The sequence below is a fragment of the Dermacentor andersoni genome, chromosome 6 (assembly GCF_023375885.2).
Source record: "Dermacentor andersoni chromosome 6, qqDerAnde1_hic_scaffold, whole genome shotgun sequence".
In the NCBI taxonomy this organism is placed as follows: Eukaryota; Metazoa; Arthropoda; class Arachnida; order Ixodida; family Ixodidae; genus Dermacentor; species Dermacentor andersoni.
Genome location: NC_092819.1, coordinates 9,754,802 through 9,774,644, shown reverse-complemented (window position 1 = coordinate 9,774,644; position 19,843 = coordinate 9,754,802). Strand labels below are relative to the sequence as shown.

Below are 19,843 nucleotides of genomic sequence, written 5' to 3'. Positions count from 1 at the left end.
TAGGCCCTCAGGGCTGTACTTGTTGGCGATAAGAGAGCCTCGCTGCCTGTGGGATTATCTGACTGAGCTATGTCGAATGCTTGGTTGCCATAGTCCGACGTTCGAATCCCGCTATAAAAGTTTTTCTACTTTTTTTTTTCACGATGGTAAGTTTGAAAATTCACCTTCTTCAGTGCACAACACCTGCAGGCTTGGAGTGACGCCTCTCACCGGCAAAAGATGCCAAGAGTGAGTCGGGCTATACTAATCCAGGTACAAACAAATTAGGAAGGCCCACTAAGCTTCAACAAGACCCTACCCTCACCAGAACAGGAACCGGCCTCCCTGGTGCAGAATTCAGCCACACCCCTCCCCAAATAGCTCACTCAATTACCCAATGGCCCTCAGCCTCCAGCAGCTGCGGAGCACATGACCAAGGCGGCGGTCAGACATGTAACGCAGCAGAGGGTGCTAAGAATCTCTCGGTCCGGACAGGCCGCCAATGGAAACTGACCATTGCAACGTTTAACACCCGAACCCTCTCGAGTTACGGTAGTTTAGCAGGACTCTTTGAGGAACTATCAGACATTGTTTGGTATATCATCGGCCTTAGTGAGATCAGAATAACTTATGAGGCTTATACATTGCTGAATAACAGACACGTCCTCTGCTATAGAGGTCTGCCAGATAAGAAGCCATATGGGGTAGGATTCCTAATCCATAATGACATAGTGGGCAGCATTGACGAATTCTACAGCATTAATGAGAGGGTAGCTGTAGTCGTAATCAAACTTAATAAGAGGTATAGATTAAAGGTAGTACAAGCCTACGCTCCAACATCCAGTCACGACAATGAGGAAGTAGATCAGTTTTATGAAGATGTTGAATTAGCGATGAGAAAAGTGCAAACTCAGTAAACAGTAGTAATGGGCGACTTCAATGCAAAAGTGGGGGAAAAAAGCAGGCTGGTGAACAAGCAATTGGCAACTACGGTGTCGATTCTAGGAACGTTAGAGGAGAGATGCTCGTAGAATTCGCAGAAAGGAATAAGCTTCGAATAATGAACACCTTTTTCAGCAAGCATCGCAAACAGAAAGTGGACCTGGAAAAGCCCTAATGGTGAAACAAGAAATGAAATTGACTTCATACTTTCTGCTGATCCCAGCATAAATTATAGTCGTGCGATTGAAGTGAGACTAGATCGCATGTAGTCTCAGGGGCTAAATGGGGGCAAAACACAAGTTGATGAAAATTATGCTTTCAATACGTCACCAATGCATGTGTTAGCACTGTTATAATTTTCAAATCAAGTATACACCAACTCGCCGAGAAAGAAGTTTTAACAGATGTTTGCGCCTGGCAGCTGGTGTTGTCCAGATGCATGAAGAGGCAGCACAGTGTGGGTACTTGAGCTGATAGTGTCGGGTAGCCATAAGCACCAGCAGAGGCCCTGTGACAGTGCCCGCTTAGTTTTGATATGCTCCACTGCACGGCAAATATGCTACACTGCAGTACAGTTTGTATACTTCGCCGCATAACACGGCTGTATCGCAACGAAGCTTATTAAAGAATCAACAATAGCAATTTTCAGAGGTTTAAATATTTCGAATCGAACACTAACTGATTCAAATCGTATATTCAAAGTTTCAAATATCCACACACCACTACTACAAAATAAAATGTTAAAGATTACATAGATACAAACTTGCCATCTTCAGCAAGAGGCCCCACTGTTCCATCCTTGCAAGCGAGCAGCCTTCTTGCTATGGCATCCCACACCTGCTCTTGATTCGGATGCCGAGTCTGCACACTGAGTACAAAGAGGCTATTATTCAGTCAAGAGCAGTGATGATATCTGCATATATGTAGGGTGTTGGGCAAACCACTACCAAAACTATACATGAGAAAATAAATCCTCTAATGCCTCAAATCAGGCAAGTGCCTATTGTTGTCAAAGTAGGAAAACAGAGTAGCCTAAGTATAATAGCCCTCCCCCCACACCCCACACCCCATCTGTATCCTCCAATGGTGCATATTTATCAATTGATCTATGGGATTTAACGTCCCAAAGCAACACTGAGTCAATGAGAGATGCCCGTAGAAAGGGCGCTGCAGATCAATTTCAGCCACGTGGGGTTCCTTAATGTGCACTTCAATCTGAGCCAAGTATACACAAATTTTTGTACTCTGCTTTTATGTATTGAAACATGGTTGCAGCAGCCTGGAATCAAACATGCAACCTCGTGCTCATCAGCAGAGCACCATGGCCGCTGAGCTACCAGAGAGCAGTGCCATGTATTGAGGCTAAAATTTACATGCACCAAGGAAATTTTTTGCATGATAAAATGCAGAAGCATGTATAATTATTTACTGCTGATGCAATTGCCAATGCTCCTCGTTAGAGCAGGTGAGCACTGTGGCAACCAGTGAAGAGCCTTCTCAATGTTTTCACTCCTCACACCAATTTCTGCAGACCAGTCATCTCTGTGAAGTTCTTGGCATCAGTTAAAATATTGCTTGCAGAAATCTTTGTAGGCCCTTAGGGATCCACTTTCAGCTGATGCTATTCTTAATGTAAGCCTGCTAAATGTTTGCATAGATGTTCTAAAGTTTTCCATATGTAGCCTAGACCCCGGTCAGCAGACAGATTGCTATAGAATTGGAGAGAACATTGCTTTTCTGGCTGGATGACATATTTGGCAGCCTTAGCTGCACGGTACGGCTTTCTTGAAGCAAGGTATAGACCTTTTTCAATGACAACACCCAGGATGTCGTCATAATGCTCTGTGGGCTGTGTTAATTGTGTCTGAACCCCAGCACAAAATCATTGCAGAAGCAGCCATGCAAGCCTTTGTGCTCCCGCACCACAGCCCAGAGGAAGTTCTCACTCTCTCAGATGAAAACCTCTATAGTTACAGGTCAAGACACTGCACTTTCTTTGCCCCTGGTCCAGTTGCAACCACTAGAAATCCCTGCAGGGTTATACAGCCTTACATGCATGCATTTGTGACACAGATGCTTGCTGCCAGTGTAATGTGGGGAGAACACTGCGAGCTGCGTGCTTGTCACTTCTACGCACTCACTTTTGTAACTCTTTGGGTGCCAGATTTTTTTTTAAGTACAACAATTTCTGTCCAAGTAACATTAGCAGGCTTTAAATTTGATTGCTATTTATTTGCCATATGTTTCCAAACATTTTACGAATCTTTTTAATCTGATAACTTAAACAAAAATGAGAAACTCATGCTAATTAGTAATTTTAATAGTGTTCATCAGGCAACATGGCCTCTTTATATAAGTGTCACCGTTGTCCCTTGAGAACACCTCGCAATCAGCATAAAGCCTTCTGAACCAGAGCTCATAAAAAGTTCTTAAATTTCCACATTACTAAAAGAATGCGCCGACTTTTTGTGCCAGTTCACCATGCCACAATAATAGAAAAGCTAGCAACGCTGTCAGTTGATAAGCTTTGTCGCACCATCAATTGTATAAAAACAAAGCCTACCATAAAATTTTCAGTGCCATCTACTTCTGAGTAGATGGCACAACCAGTCTACGAAAGTTTTGTGTTCACAAATTATTTCAGGCCAGGTGTTTGCACCACAGGTCAAACAAGTATACTTGGGCACAGCCCTTAACACTTTCCTGTCCACACCTATTCGGATTGATAGCATGCCATAGATGGTTGCAAATTCATATTTTGCTGTTTTCCAAACACTCTTGGACAGCTAGCATCATTTATCAGGTTATTTGTTAACTGTTTAGTCAATTTCAGTTTTCTTTTTCTGCCACACACAGATATTTAAAGCTCCTCCAGAGAAGGGGCATGGTAAGCGTGATGAGCACTCGTAGTTTTCAAGATGGCGTCAGCATCGCACACCGCTCATGCACTAAAACGTTGCATTTCTACCGATTCTAGTACATCTGCAAGTGAGTTTTCGAACTTTGGAAGCAGGACTGACATGGAAGACAACTTCAGCGTGTCGAATTTTCTAAACGAGTTTCGGTTTCTTTGTCAAACTGCTTCAAAGGATATCAAGATGTAGCGAAGAAGACTGGCGCACCCCTATGGACTGTGGGGATGCACGACTCTCACGTGTCCCCTGATATGTTGTTTTCCCGCACGGCTCGCATGGCCTGGCGCCCGCGGCGGTCGGAGTGGTTGAGGCGCAGTACGAGAGATGGCACGAGTGTTGCGCTGCTAACGCCGCCGACAGGCGGGGTTACTTGGGCGCCAAAAGACAAGGCGCTTCCTCTTGGGTTCGGGACAGCAAGCAGTGCGGCCGTGCCGCGCATGCGCCGATCCATGCTTCTGCGTGACCGTCTCGCATGGCCGCCTTCGAACGCACGACCGTTCGCGGGACCATACGCACGAATGACCAGGCGTTGGGATCCAGCATGGGGCGAACATATTCGCTCGCTATCCAGTCGCGGTGAGTCGGACTTCTAGGTTTGTCGCGCGCCCATCGGCATGTTTTGTGGATGGCAACTCGGCTAGCTGGCATTGATCTATGAAAGGTGCAATAAATGCCCTTGTGATTGTTTGCACTACTGTGTCGTCGTTCCTTTGACCCAAGAGCACGGAGGAGAACCCCACATCTGGCGCCCAACGTGGGGCTTTTGGGGCATCGAACGATAGTTTTAAAAGTTTTGCTTCGTTTGAGACCTTTGTTTGAACCGAAGCGTAGGGCTAGCGTGGATTTTGATCACTAGCATTGGCGGCGTGCTTTCTTGAGCGAGGCGACGGTGGCTGAACTGTGTTTGAACATGTCAACATGCTAAGCCTTTTCGCAAGTGTTTTTTTAACGACATTCGTCTGTACGAGAGCCACGTGGTCTGCTTCCTCGGAGAGCGAGGCTTAGCGCCCGCGGAGCATTCACAAGCCTGAAGCGAGTGAGTACGGAAGCCTCATGGGTGGTCCGAATTACATATGTAAATAGCTTCTTCTATCTCTTTGACTCTGATGAAGTCGCGGCTCTGGGAGCCGGGTGGCCACAGGCCACGGGTGCCACTGTGGGCTGACTGGTATTGCGGCCTGGCACCGAGCTCAGACACCATCTGGGACGGTGGGCGTCGTCAACTCGGATGCTGTGTGCACCGAGCAAAGTAGGACCACCTCACAGAGCTGACGCCTCCTCACGGCTGCCTGTTTAGCGCTCATTTTAGGTGTTATTTTTGGATGCCGGTTGTTGTCAGGGTAGCGATGCTTTAGGCCTAAGGCTTTACGAAGCTGCCTGTCGCCTGGTGGACCGTGGCATTGAGGTGTTGCACTTTGCTTCCCCCATTCTAGTTAGCCTTGCACGAATTGAAATTACTTGTTCGACTCAAGGAAGCGAGCTTCGTTCACGTGAACTTAGCATCTGAGTAGCTGCCCGATCTTTTGCTAGCCGAGACGAACATCGTACCACGTGGGCGATGCGCATGCAGAATTCCTCTCCCTTGCACTACTTTAGTGTTTGCCGAGTGTGTTGAGTGTACGCAGTGGGATTGGAGTCACCCCTGGTTTGCCGTCACCTGCACACCGTCTGCACTGCTGCCCCGGACTACGATCGAGCCACCGGGCAATGGTGATGCTGTGGCGAGTTCGGCGCAGCGACTTCAGCGGCCGCCTGTATCCAGCTCGCAACCCTCGGCGGAGGAGCAAAGAGCCGGCGGTCACCGACAGCTACTGCGGCTCTCGCCAGTAGGGCGAGAGCCGAGAGCATGGAGGAGAACCCCACAGGATGCACTATCATCATCGGCCCGCCAACGAAGAGGGGCTCGCGCTCTCAGTGTCTGACGCTCAACTGAGACGGTCGCGTTTCTGAGTGCTCAATAAACCGCGTCACATAGTTGGTGGAGGTGCTGGGTAGTATTTCCCCAACCACCCTGGAACTATGTAATCAGACACTGCCGGCCATCATGCCTGACGACGCAAGCCAAACAACATCTCCGGCATCGCCAACATTGATTTGTCCTGGCTCAGTGCGTCAACGCGATCCTACCATCTTTAGCGGTTCCGATGAATACGACGCACAAGATTGGCTCTCGATATATGAGTGGGACGACAAGTGGACAATAAATGGGACGATGCTGCGAAGCTCGGTTACGTGAACTTCTATCTCACAGGTGTCGCTAGCGTGTGGTACCACAACCATGAATCCGACCTCAGCACCTGGCCAGATTTCAAGGCACGCATTACGCAAGTCTTCGGTCACCCTGAGGTGCTGAAGCTCCATGCCGAAGAGCGCTTGCGCAGCCCTTCCCAGCAACCCGGTGAAAACTTCAACAAGTACATAGAAGACATTGTGGACCTCTACAAGCGCATCGATCCATCGATGACTGAGTCTGACAAGATCCGTCACGTAATGAAGGTCATCGAAGACGACGCGTTCTAAATGCTCCTCTCGAAAAGCCCGCGGACCACGTTCGAAGTCGCTGAACTTTGTCAAAGCTACGACGAACTCAGGAGGCAACATCTACTCACTCGACGTTCTTCAATCCCCGATACTTCCATTGCAAGTTTAGCCACTGTGACTAACAATGACCATCTGCTCGGCGAAATCAAGGAATTTATATGCTCCGAAGTCGCCCGCCAGCTATCCCTACTCACCGCCGTCCCAGGGCCTACGCCGTCCTTGGCTCCTACGTTGCATCATATGCTCCAGGAACAAGTGTCCGAAGCCTATTCAGTCCCCTCGTGCAGCACCACCATTGCCTGTACCTCTAAGCTACGCCGAGGTTGCAGCACGACCACCTCCATCGACTTTTTCAGCACCACCGTTTGCTGCACCACCACATCCAATCCCTCCAGTGTACACCACCAGATCACCAGCTAGCACGGGACCCTGGCGTACACCCAACAATTGCGCCATGTGCTTCTTCTGTGGAATCCCTGGTCATATGGCACGGCACTGTCGCCGTCGATTATGGCTTCAAGGTAATGGCCAACCTGTCCGCTCCTACGTTTTGCCAGCTTCGTCCTTCTCGCCACCAAATGACTCACACTTGCTGTCACAAGCAACGTCATTCCTTCTGCCCGTGATCGTCGCTCGCCATCCCCTCATCGCCGCTCACTTTCCTCCATGCGGCGGCATCCGGCCCCATCGGAGCAGGAAAACTAGCTACCGCAGTTCAAAAGGTGAGAACTGCACTCCAGTCGAACCACACAAAGCCTCACTCTCTTCCGACGAACGTAATCGAAGTATCTGTAGAAGGAGTTGTCACACTGGCATTAGTCGACACAAGCGCCGCCGTTTCAGTAGTTATGGAAGAACTTTGCCGCATGCTTCAAAACGTAATGATGCCCTTATCTGCGCTGTCACTCCGGACAGCAAGTTCCTAGTGCATTACTCCTGTTGCCGCATGTCATCATCATCATCATCATTTATTATTCCCTTAAGGGTCCCTTCGGGGACCCTTAAGGGAATACGGACGCCCGCATCGTCTGTAGTGGCTGCACGTCTACCGATAACCTACACGTGCGCTACTGCGACACAGCCCTTTGATAAGAGCTTATATACCGCGGCGCCGAGCGTAGCCGGCGCACTTCTTCCCAGCTTATCACAGTCGGCGGCCCAGCTGTGCTGGTGCTCGCCAGTCACCTTGTCAATGGAATAAAGCAATTCCCTTTGCGTACTGTCCCTGCAACCGCCTGGTTCCTGCCTGCCTGGAAGAACACCACATAATGGCGACGAGGATCAACGCATCGACAGCGGGACCCTGCAGCTAAGTTGACAGTCTCTTCTTCGGAACCGACAATACTGCGAAATGGCCTCGCAGCTGGGACAGATGGAACCTTTTGACGACTCGACCAGTGACTGGACGTCGTACGACGAGCGACTCTCATCGTATCTGAGGGCAAACAAGGTTCCAGCCGACCTTCAAGTCGACGTTTTCGTGAGTCTCATCGGTCCGAAAACCTACCAACTGTTAAAGTCTTTGACTGCTCCCGATACGCCTACATCGAAGTCGTTAAGCGAGTTGAGGGAAGTTTTGAGCAAACACCTGTCGCCAAAGCCATCCGTTATTGCCGAGAGAGCCAAGTTTTATCGCGCCGTGCAGGGCGAAACGCAGACAATAGCTCAGTTTGTAGAAGAGATTCGCAGGCTAGCTCAAAACTGCGATTTTGGTTCTTTTCTCGACGATGCGCTTCGCGACAAGTTTGTGTGTGGCATGCGGCGAATAGATATCCAGAGACAGCTGTTCGTCGAGGACAAGCACTTAACTTTCCAGAAGGCAGTTGACCGTGCTCTGGCGTCCGAGGCCGCAATGAACAATGCAGTGACAGCCCATGATTTATCAGATAGCGGTGGCCTAGTTCACCGAATGCAGAGCGGAAAGCAGAAGTACGCAAGTAAACGTGCCAAATCCCAGCAGTGTTATCACCGTGGTTCTTTTAAGCACGATGCGCAAGCGTGTCAGCACGTACGAGCTACTTGCTTCGAATGTAACCGGCAGGGGCACATACGCAGAATGTGCAGAGCAAGAGCGGAACCAAAAAACCAGAAGCAGTGTATGCGCACGCTTGAGTGCAGGACCCAGCACGACTTCACTAAGCTCAACAGCGTCGACGTGTCACGAACGGCACCCATAATGGTAGGCGTAAATGTAGAAGAAACTACCGTAAACATGGAGCTCGACACTGGAGCAGCAGTATCGGTCATGTCGCACCATCAGGCTAAAGTGTACTTTCCTGGTGTTTGTTTGCAACGAACAAAGATGCAACTGAAGACATACACAGGGGAAACCGTAAAGCCTATAGGAGTAATGGACGTGCTGGTCCGCCACAATAACCAAGAGGCACGATTTCCGCTTTACATTGTTCCGCAAGGCGGCATACTGCTCTTAGGTCGCAACTGGCTACAGCATATCAGGCTAGACTGGGGTGGCATTCGAGGTCTCTGCAATGTGTCCACTGCGTCAGACAGTCCACCTGCAGCACTAGAAACGCTGCTACGGAAAAACGAAGACCTGTTTAAGGATAAATTAGGGACCATACAAGGAGAGCAGGCAAGCCTCAAGTTTAAGGATGACCAAGTGCCTCGTTTTCTAAAAGCACGGAGTGTGCCTTTCGCTCTTGTGAAAAGGGTAGAGGCTGAATTGGAAAAGCTCGAGAAGTTGAGAATCATTTCTCGTGTCGCCAGTAGCAAGTATGCTACGCCAATTGTTCCCATAGTAAAGAGCGACGGGTCGATTAGAATCTGTGAAGATTACAAACTCACGCTGAACCCAATCCTAGATGTAGAAACGTACCCGCTTCCAAAGCTGGATGAGCTTTTGGCAGCATTAGCTGGCGGTCAGAAATTCTCCAAAATTGATTTAAGTCGGGCTTATCAGCAAGTCGAGATGGACGAGGAATCCAAAGCCTACCTGACCTTGAACACGTCCAGGGGCTTATATGTTGTTAACCGCTTGCCTTTTGGCATCGCCTCAGCGCCGGCGATCTTTCAGAAGATCATGGATAATATTCTGACGGGCCTTGACGGAGTTACTTGTTACATCGATGACATCATGGTCACCGGAAAGACTGAACAGGAGCACCTAAAGAATTTGGGAGCGGTATTGAGACAGTTATCAGACAGAGGCATCAGGGTAAAGAAAGAAAAATGCGAGTTTTTCAAAGACAAGTTGCAGTACTTGGGACATGTCATTAGAACGCACGGAATTGAACCGGCAACTGACAAGCTAGAAGCCATCGCAAAGGCTCCGCGTCCCACGGACAAGCAGCAATTGCATTCACTGTTGTGCTTGATAAACTACTATGGCAAGTTTGTTCCCAACCTGTCAAACGTCGTATTACCCCTAAACAGATTGCTGCGACTTGATGTTCCCTGGGCCTGGAGTGACGAGTGCGAAGCAGCCTTCTCGCATATCAAGCAGCTGCTGTTGCAGCCACCGGTTCTCGCTCACTACGACCCCAGTGCGCCCCTGCAACTGTCGTGTGATGCATCGGCATACGGTATAGGAGCTGTCATCTCTCATGTGGAGCCAAATGGTCAGTGCCATCCGGTTGCGTACGCATCACGTACCTTATCTTCAGCGGAGGTCAATTATAGTCAGCTGGAAAAAGAGGCGCTCGCTCTAGTTTTCGGCGTCAAACGTTTCCACTACTATCTTTACGGGCGTTCATTTGTTCTCGTTACTGACCACAAACCCTTGCAGACAATTTTCGGTCCCAAGACGGGAATACCAACTGTTGCCGCAGCTAGACTGCAACGCTGGGCTTTAGTTCTGTCTGCTTACAATTTTACTTTGAAGTATAAGCCATCGAGTCAAAACGCCGAAGCAGATTGCTTATCTCGATTGCCTCTGCCAAGTGAAAGTGAAGAATGCTCGGATGACCAGTTTTATCTCCTACGCATGCAGTCCTTGCCAATTAACTGTCGCGATGTGGCACGCGAAACGGCCCGAGATCCGATTCTAATGATAGTCATGCAGCACGTAATGAACGGTTGGCCTGAGACCATCGTGAGTGAAGAAATGAAGCAGTTTTTTCACAGACGCTGTGAACTTTCCGAACAGCTAGGGTGTCTTCTTCTTGGAATGCGTGTCGTTATTCCTCGGAAACACCAGTCACAGATGCTCGAAGAATTGCACCAGGGACATCCTGGAATTGTTCGGATGAAAGAACTAGCACGTAGTTACATGTGGTGGCCAGGCATCGATCGCGACATTGAGACCCAAGCACGTTCTTGCAACCCCTGTTTAACTCAATGCGCGATGCCTTGCCCGGCTCCTTTGCACCCGTGGGCATGGCCAACCAGACCATGGGAACGTCTGCATATCGATTTTGCAGGACCTTTCAAGGGCGCCATGTTCCTGGTTGTGGTCGACGTTCACTCCAAGTGGCCGGAGGTGTGCCAAATGCGAGACACGTCCGCGGAAAACACAGTAAACCGTCTCCACGAAATCTTCTGCAGGTTTGGTTACCCTGAAGTTGTGGTATCTGACAATGGACCGCAGTTCATCTCAGCTATGTTTTCAAACTACCTTAAGAGCATTGGCACGCGCCATGTAAGGACGTCAGCCTACCATCCGAGCAGTAATGGACAAGCTGAACAATTTGTCCAAACTTTGAAAGCGGCACTGCGGAAAAGTACTGCCGCGAGCTTAAGCCCCACGTTGGGAGAGTTTTTGTTGTCTTACAGGAACACTCCACGTGCCACCACGGGCGAGGCGCCGGCCACTCTCCTACTACAGCGTAGACTCCGCACCCGTCTAGATGCCGTAAAGCCCTCGCTGCAGCAGAAGGTTTCGACGCAGCAGTTCGTCCAGGCAGTGCATCGCAAGCAGCGCGCACGTGAATTCGCTGTGGGTGAAAGTGTTCTTGTGCGAAATTTCAGACGCGGTGCAAAGTGGTTGCCTGGGATTGTGTTAGGGCGGACTGGACCTGTTTCATACAGAGTTCGTGTGGAAACCGGTCGAGGTGTTTGCCTGGAAGCGCCACCAGAACCACATAATTCAAGCCAGGGATATGGACTTTCCGTACATCCCTGAACAGCGAGACGACCCGAAGCAGCCGCGACCCGACAGCCGCGACCCGGTGCAGCCAGCTTCGTCTTCTCTTCCAGCCACGGCAGAGCGGCGTTATCCTGCAAGGCAGCGGCGCCCTCCAGACCGCTATGTGTCATGAACTACTTTTTGTTTCAGTGCATGCGCCCGAACTACAATAAGAACGAGGGAGTGTAGTGGCTGCACGTCTACCGATAACCTACACGTGCGCTACTGCGACACAGCCCTTTGATAAGAGCTTATATACCGCGGCGCTGAGCGTAGCCGGCGCACTTCTTCCCAGCTTATCACAGTTAAAAAAAATTAAATTATGGGGTTTTACGTGCCAAAACCACTTTCTGATTATGAGGCACGCCGTAGTGGAGGACTCCGGAAATTTTGACCACCTGGGGTTCTTTAACGTGCACCTAAATCTAAGTACACGGGTGTTTTCGCATTTCGCCCCCATCGAAATGCGGCCGCCGTGGCCAGGATTCGATCCCGCGACCTCGTGCTCAGCAGCCCAACACCATAGCCACTGAGCAACCACGGCGGGTCTTATCACAGTCGGCGGCCCAGCTGTGCTGGTGCTCGCCAGTCACCTTGTCAATGGAATAAAGCGATTCCCTTTGCATACTGTCCCTGCAACCGCCTGGTTCCTGCCTGCCTGGAAGAACACCACATCGTCATTCAAGGATACATGTAGAGGGAACCCAAGCTCAAGTTCGGGCGCGCGACGACAGCGCGCACTGCTGCTCCAGCGAGCGAGCCGTGCAAAACTTGGGATAGACGGCGCCTGCGCAGCCAGACGCAACCAGTTTGCAGGCGGCCACTGCACGTGCGCGCCTGCGCTATTCAGTCGAGCCAGGGCACTGGGGCGTCGCGCCGCAAGCTGGGAACGTTGTCAAAGGCTTCTTGCGCGAAGTTGAGTTTCCACTATGGCAAAAGCGGCCCTGCCGAAGCGAAAAGCGCGGTCCGAAGTATTGCGGTGTCGTGGGCTGCTGTGTCGTAACAAGCCCCCAATTCTCGTACCTTCAGTGCTGGTGCAGTTACTTCACTGAAGCAGTGCATTCTACAGCATGAATGTTTTTCTAACTCATTTGGGAAGAGGTCCGAGACATCTTGTTCTAGGAGTCTCTTTGGCTTTCCGCTTGGCTTGCCTCATTTCTGGGGCTGGCTGGTGCATGAATTTACTTCTTTATTGTTGACGTAAATTCACACCGCCGCTGCGTACTTGCACTGAGCCGTAATGCCAGCTTTGCAGGTGCATCTGCCTTCTCGAACGCAAGAATTCCGCTTTTCATGGCACGACCACTGCAGCTATGAAAAAAAAAATAATAAGGGTGAGACAATGAAGCCATTTGCCACTACTTTTCAAATTCAGCTGCCTTTCAAACTTGCCTCTACAAATATTCAGCAACATGGCATGGTGTGAATTTTCAATAGTCCAAGCTGCGCTATAAAGCGAAAATAAAGGCAACATAATATGCTTACGTTTACTAATATAAACACTCAGCACAGTGTTTCGAGTGTGCGTTCACTAGCGCGCTAATTACGCGAGCGCATCACGCGCACGATATCATATCGCGCCTTTAATTCTGCACCACTCACACAGAACCGCGTTCGCGCAGCAGGTTTTATGCGCCTGTAAAGCCGATACTTTCACAAAACTCGAGTGCAGGCATGACGCGACCGCCGAAATCAACGAGGTGAGCAGTTCAACCGGCTTCGCAGTGCTTAAATTTCAGCTGCCTCGCCGCCAAGTCAGTGGGTGATGCTCCAACGGGCGAAGCACAAGTGTTGTATCTTCCCAGGCTTTTCAGTGGGATGCCATGGCCGTACAATTATTATTTTTTTTTTTGGCACGCCGCAAATGTTCGTCCCCGACAGTAGACGACAACAACTGTAAGGCTGCCATATCAAAACAACTAAAGCATATGCTTCGTATTCGACAACGAAGAACATCGAGACTGCGCGGCTTCATTTCGCAGTGTGTATAGACAATCAGTATTTTTAACATATGACAGAATGACACTCATCTCGAGGTACACGTCGTACACGGTGTTGTAGCTCACTTGTGAAATACATTTCGCATTGAGCTGTGCATCGTTGCCGTTGATTGTCTGCTCTACAGAGTATACGTGACTGATGAGCTTTTCTCCTTTTAACAAGTTGGCTTTCCTGAAATAGCTGTCCAGCTGGCCCATCTTTTTGAAGCCGCACTGAAGGCGGTACATTGTGACGCGCCGCACATGCAACGCGAGGAGAGGGCCCTGCACGTGCACAGAAAGCGAGCGGCTGCAGCGCGGCGCAGCAGAAATGCGCTACCCGTAAGGAGCAGTGGCGCCGCTCGCGGTGCTTGGGTAGCCTATCCAGTCGAGTTCGTCGTCCTCTCATCCTGTTCATACGACGTCATCTTGGGGTGGGACTTCCTTTCCGATCAGGCCATCATTGATTGCTCTCGCGCCAAATTGAATTTTCTCCGCTTCCCGATACCCGTTTACATGACCTTGACGATTATGATGACAAACTGGCCGTTAGAGAAGACACCACAATCCCTCCATACCCTTCTGTGATTGCGAATGCCTGCTCTACTTTCGCCACTGACACTCCTGCCCTGTTTGTCCCATCAGACATTTTTGTTCGCCGACGATGTTCCCTTCCCTTCGCTGTCCTAACTGTCAGCGGTGGCTGCACGCGACTGCTCGTTTCCAACGCTAAGGCCACGCCCCTTGTTTTACGTCGTGGCAAGTGCCTTGGACGTCTTCAGCCTGCCGACTCAGTAACCATCTTTGACGCACCTCTTGACAACACCTGTTCAGACATGAACTCATTGACTTATAGCTTGCCTTGTTCCCAGCCTACACAAGACATCTTCCATAGCTCAGCAGATGCCCTCCTGAGCCCTACGCTGTGTTCGCAGCTTCTCAGCCTTCTATGGAAATACCAATCTACGTTCGACTATCAACAAGCCCCACTAGGCCGCACATCGACTGTACGTCACGAGATCGACACCGGCACCCACGCACAACTGCGCCAGAGGCCTTATTGTGTATCACCCGCGGAGCGCCGTGTTATTGAAAACCAAGTAAGCGAAATGCTTGAGCATGGAGTGGGTCAACCCTCGAATAGTCCCTGGGTGTCACCTGTAGTCCTGGTTAAGAAAAAAGATGGCTCAATTCGATTTTGCGTCGACTATTGCCATCTTAATAAGATAACTCGCAAAGACGTCTACCCTATACCGTGCATCGACGATGCTCTGGATTGTTTGCAAGGCGCAGAGTATTTTTCTTCACTCGATTTACGCTCAGGCTATTGGCAAGTATCTATGAGTCCTGCCGATCGCCCGAAGACAGCCTTCGTGACCCCAGACGGCCTAATGAATTCAATGTTATGCCGTTTGGGCTTTGCAACATTCCTGCTACATTCGAACGAATGATGGACAATCTCCTTCGCGGGCTAAAATGGAAGACATGCCTATGTTACTTTGACGATGTCGTCATCTTTTCTCCAGATTTTTCTACACATCTGTACCGTCTCGAACAAGTCCAGCAGTGCATCACAGAGGCAGGCCTCCAGCTCAACTTGAAGAAATGTCGCTTTAGAGCGAAGCAGCTTGCAATAATCGGACACGTCGTATCGAAAGATGGCATACTACCTGATGCTTCCAAACTCTGCGCCGTCGCCGAATTCCCGAAACCCATGTCCCTGAAACAACTTCGGAGCTTTATTGGGCTCTGCTCCTATTTCCGTCGTATTATCCAGAATTTCGCTTCTATCATTGCTCCCTTAACTCAGCTGCTTCGCGGCGTCGCGCGACTTTCTACTTGGACCACAGCTTGCAACAATGCTTTTGATAAAATGCGGCGTTTGCTCACTTCGCCTCCCGTACTGCGCCATTTCGGCCCCACGGCCCCCACGGAAGTCCATACCGACACCAGTGGCGTAAGACTTGGTGCCGTGCTGGCACGGTGAAAAAGTGGACATGATGAATACATAGTAGCCTACGCAAGCTGAACACTAACGAAGTGGAATCCAACTACTTCCTCGCCAAAAAGGAGTGCCTGGCTATCATCTGAGCCCTTGTAAAATTTTTACCCTACCTGTACGGCCGCCCCTTCGACGTTGTTACAGATCACCATGCTCTATGTTGGTTATCGACATTAAAAGATCCGTCTGGCCGCCTTGCGCAATGGGCTCTACGGTTTACAAGACTTCGACATACGTGTGATTTACCGGTCTGGCCGTAAACACACCGACGTGGATGCCCTCTCTCGGTCGCCTACACCAAGTGACATGACTTGCATTTCAGTCATAGAATCCGCGTTTTCGTCGCCTATGCCCGTCAACATGGCTGTGGAGCAACGCAAAGGTCCCTGGATTGCGGCACTTATGGATTGCATTTCTGACACTTCAACAACACACTCTTCACACGCTATCCGCCGCCAAGCTTCTCATTTTGAGTTGCGGGATGGTGTTCTCTATCGTCGAAATTACGCTGCCGATGGCCGCAAATGGTTATTAGTCGTCCCCCGCCATTCAGACCCGCAATGCGCCCATGCCGGCCTCTTCAAGATTTATGCCAGGCTTCGCTCCCGCTTTTATTGGTGTGGCATGTATACTTTTGTGCGAAAGTACATTCGCTCGTGCACAGCGTGCCAACGACGCAAGCTTCCTGCCCCTCGTCCTTCTGGTCCTTTGCAGCCCATTCCTTGTCCGTCCCGACCATTCGACTGCGTCAGCATCAATCTCTACGATCCTCTTCCCTGCACGTCAGCTGGCAACTGCTGGATTATTGTCGCTGTCGACCACCTCACCCGCTATGCAGAAACTGCGACACTGCAAACAGCGACAGCCCGCAACATTGCGTCCTTCCTCCTGCATCACTTCATGCTGCGTAATGGGGCACCGCGGGAACTTCTGAGTGACAGAGGGCATGCATTTCTTTCCGAAGTTCTTAACGCCCTTCTGACCACTTGCCATACCGTACATCGCACCACTACAGCTTATCCTCCGCAAACGAACAGCATAACAAAACGGTTCAATCGTACTTTGGGCGACATGCTACCCATGTACATTACATCGGATCATATCAACTAGGACTTTGTTTTGCTATATGTTACGCACGCCTGTAACACCGCTTCACAGGCCACAAGGGGATTTTTGCCATTTTTTCTCGTATATAGCCATGAGCCTACCTGTACGCTCGACACCATTCTCCCCTACCGGCCTGACCCATCAGAGGGCACACCTGTCTGAAGCCTCCAAGTGTGCCGAGGAATGCCGTCAGCTGGCCTGTTTGTTCCCGGCGGAAGACCAGTCTCTCCAGAAATTCCATCGCGATGATGACCGACCTCCATGTACCTACCAGCCGGACTCACTAGTCTGGCTGTGGATACCTTCAAGCACCCCTGGTCTATCCTCTAAACTCCTCGCTCAATACCACGATCCATACCGCGTCGTACAACAGGCGACGCCAGTCAACTACATTGTCGAGCCACTAACGCTATCTACTGACTTGAGGCGACGCGATCGCGAGACAGTGCACATCCAGAGGGTTAAACCCTATTACGACCCCCTTGTCCTCGCTTCTCCTTGAGTCGCCAGGATGGCTCCTTCTTCTCCAGGGGGCAGTTGTAGCAAAGAAGACTGGCGCGCCCTATGGACGCCCTATCATCATCGGTCCGCCAACGAAGAGGGGCTCGCGCTCTCGGTGTCTGATGCTCGACTGAGACGGTCGCGTTTCTGAGTGCTCAATAAACCGCGTTACATAGAGAACAATAAACAAAGGCTTATACATCAACACTCAATGAATACACTCAATGAATTAGCAAATCCTGTTTCTGTATTGCACAAAAGCAGTGTGGAAGCTGAAATTCCCGTAACCTCACGACTGATTAGCACTAGCAGCTGCGAAGGGCTTGCGACTTCCCTCGCAGCGCGGACGCAGCGCAGACGCAGCGCACATTTTCATCCGAGACATGCTTTTCACTACCGTGCTCAACTCCCGATAATTTTTTACCCAGTGAGCTGGTCGCCAATATATCGTCCATCCATTGCAATGTGGCCGGTGCTCTGCATCCTCAACAGCTTTGCAATGAGTCAAAACAAAACTGCTGTTTGCTGCAACAACTGCGGACGAAACCACATTCACTATCAGCGTGATCATGGATGGTGACTACGCAGTTTTGAAGAAATGTGGCTAACGCACACGCAGAATCAAAATTAAACTACTGTTTGCCGTAACCACTGCGGATGAAATAGTGGTCGCTATCGACACAATCATGGATGGCGACCTTGCAGTATTGAAGGTACAGTCGAACCCGACTATATCGAACCCGTTTACATTGAATTATTCTATATATTGAACAATTTCTGGACACGGTATAGTTATGTTGAATATTATGCTCCGAAAAAGAAGAGAAGAAGACGAAGTGAGAAACGAGGGTGGAGCCGAACGCGCACCTGCGTTTTTAGTTGTTTTAGCAAGCGTCGAATAAAGAAGACGTTCTCTACTTCGGCTCCGCTTCCTGGTTTTCAACATATGGTGTTGTGACCAGGATATCAGATCTACAGTTGAAGACCCCTGACGATGAAGCGAGCTACCTGAAGAGGACGACCGACCGACGCGATCAACGCGACGACGCTGCGACAAGTTACAATGAGCATATATAGCAAAAATTATGGTTACATCGAACAAAAATAGCAGAGACTCCAGATATATCGAACGTCAAGCAGCGGAAAAATGCCCCCGCAAGTTGGCTTTCCCTCACGGTAGCAGGGAAACACGCCGGCGCGGCTCTATCCAACCGCTCTCCTTACCGTGACCGTGCTGCCTTGGACGAGCCATCGACACCCCCCCCTGCAAAAAGTTATCCTGACCCACCCTGATTGACTGATTGGCTGTCTGAGCACTTGCTCAGACAGCCAATCAGGGGCTCTTGTGCCCTCGTCGTGCAAGATGTCGAAAGTGCAAGTTGTCTCGCTGCTTTTCTGGTTCATTGTGTGTGTGCCTTTTGGGCCTTCTCCCACAGTGTTGCAGTGATGAAGTGGCAGAATTCGCCTTTCGTCGTGAAGCTCGAAATCATAAATCCGAGGAGCACTCTTAGCATGTTCTTGAAGAATAAAGGGGAGATTAGAGCTGAAGCAGCCAAACTCGTGACCCGGTGCCCGTGGCGCCCGACGTGTACGCACGGCAGTGTATGAGTGGTTTATTCGAAATTGCTTCAGCCATGCCAGATTCCGCGTGCTCGATGATGATTGTAAATTCTGATGAACGCGACGAAGCCATTGCCGGTGTTGCCAAAGTTTGGAGCGAGCTGTCAGAATTTCCGGAAGCTGTTCACGAATCAACAGTGGACAAGTTTGCGAGTGCAAATGATGGTGTCGCGACCATGGGAGAGCCCGAAAACAGAGACTACACAGCCGACATTGTACCGAGCACAAGTGAAAGTGGGCACAATGAGGAAAGCAACGACAGTCCTTTGGCCACATCCCACAACCTCCGAAGTGATTGGAGAGCTCGCACTAGTCCAGTGCTTCTGCGCAAATGCAGAAGGTTGCAGCCTCAGCTGCTCTGCCTCCTTAGAGAATGTAGAGAAGTGCGTGCGTCGCAGGCAGCGAAATTGCCCACGCAGAAGAAAATGCAGGACTATTTCATGGGAAACTAAGCTAGTTTCATCAATAAAGTGATTTTATGTATGGTATGTGCTTTTATGCCAGCTAATTATTTAGCAGGCTTATATCAAATTATGCTCTATATCCAACTGATAGGCGTTTTTTTGCGAGTTCGATATAGCCGGGTTCGACTGTATGAGGGAAAATGTGCAGCTGACACATGCACAGAGTCAGAACAAAACTACTGTTTATTGCAATCGCTGTGGACAAAACCACTGTGGCTATCAACACAATCATGGATGACAACTACGCAGTTTTAGAGCACGCAGCTAAGATGTCATTATTCACGGCAGTAAACGCAAGATTAAAGGCTTTAGAGGCACAGATAAGCACGAAGCGTTCCAGCAATACTGTCATTCACTTACAATGTTTGCTGGTGACTATGGCGATGCAGACTGTGCTGCTTCATTTAGGTTGGACGCAAGCACAATTCTTTCTCTCTTGCGTCACACATTTGCGGCGCTCCCACTCTTTGAGAGTAGTCCGAATTAACCGATGTGTGGCAAAATACATTTAAACTTGAGGCTTGTTTGCATTAAATCATTCATACGCCAGCCGGGACCAGATGACGAGTCCAAATTATCCGATTTTTCAGAATTGATGAGGGCCGAATTGACAATGTTTTACTCTATATACTTTAGTATCAAGCATGCTCTGTGATAGGAAATGTATTTACTAGATTAACCAAACACTGCTGCTTTTCCCCAGGCAGGAA

General features: G+C 49.8%; 1 protein-coding gene across 1 annotated transcript in view; it reads right to left on the bottom strand.

The window, feature by feature from the left end:
* The window catches only part of LOC126521522 (U3 small nucleolar RNA-associated protein 6 homolog), a 104,727-nt gene that overhangs the window by 54,720 nt on the left and 30,164 nt on the right, over positions 1-19,843 (bottom strand). The window contains exon 12 of the mRNA XM_055065805.2: positions 1,689-1,789. Coding sequence (XP_054921780.1) covers positions 1,689-1,789 — 101 coding nt within the window. The remainder of the gene's footprint in view (positions 1-1,688; positions 1,790-19,843) is intronic.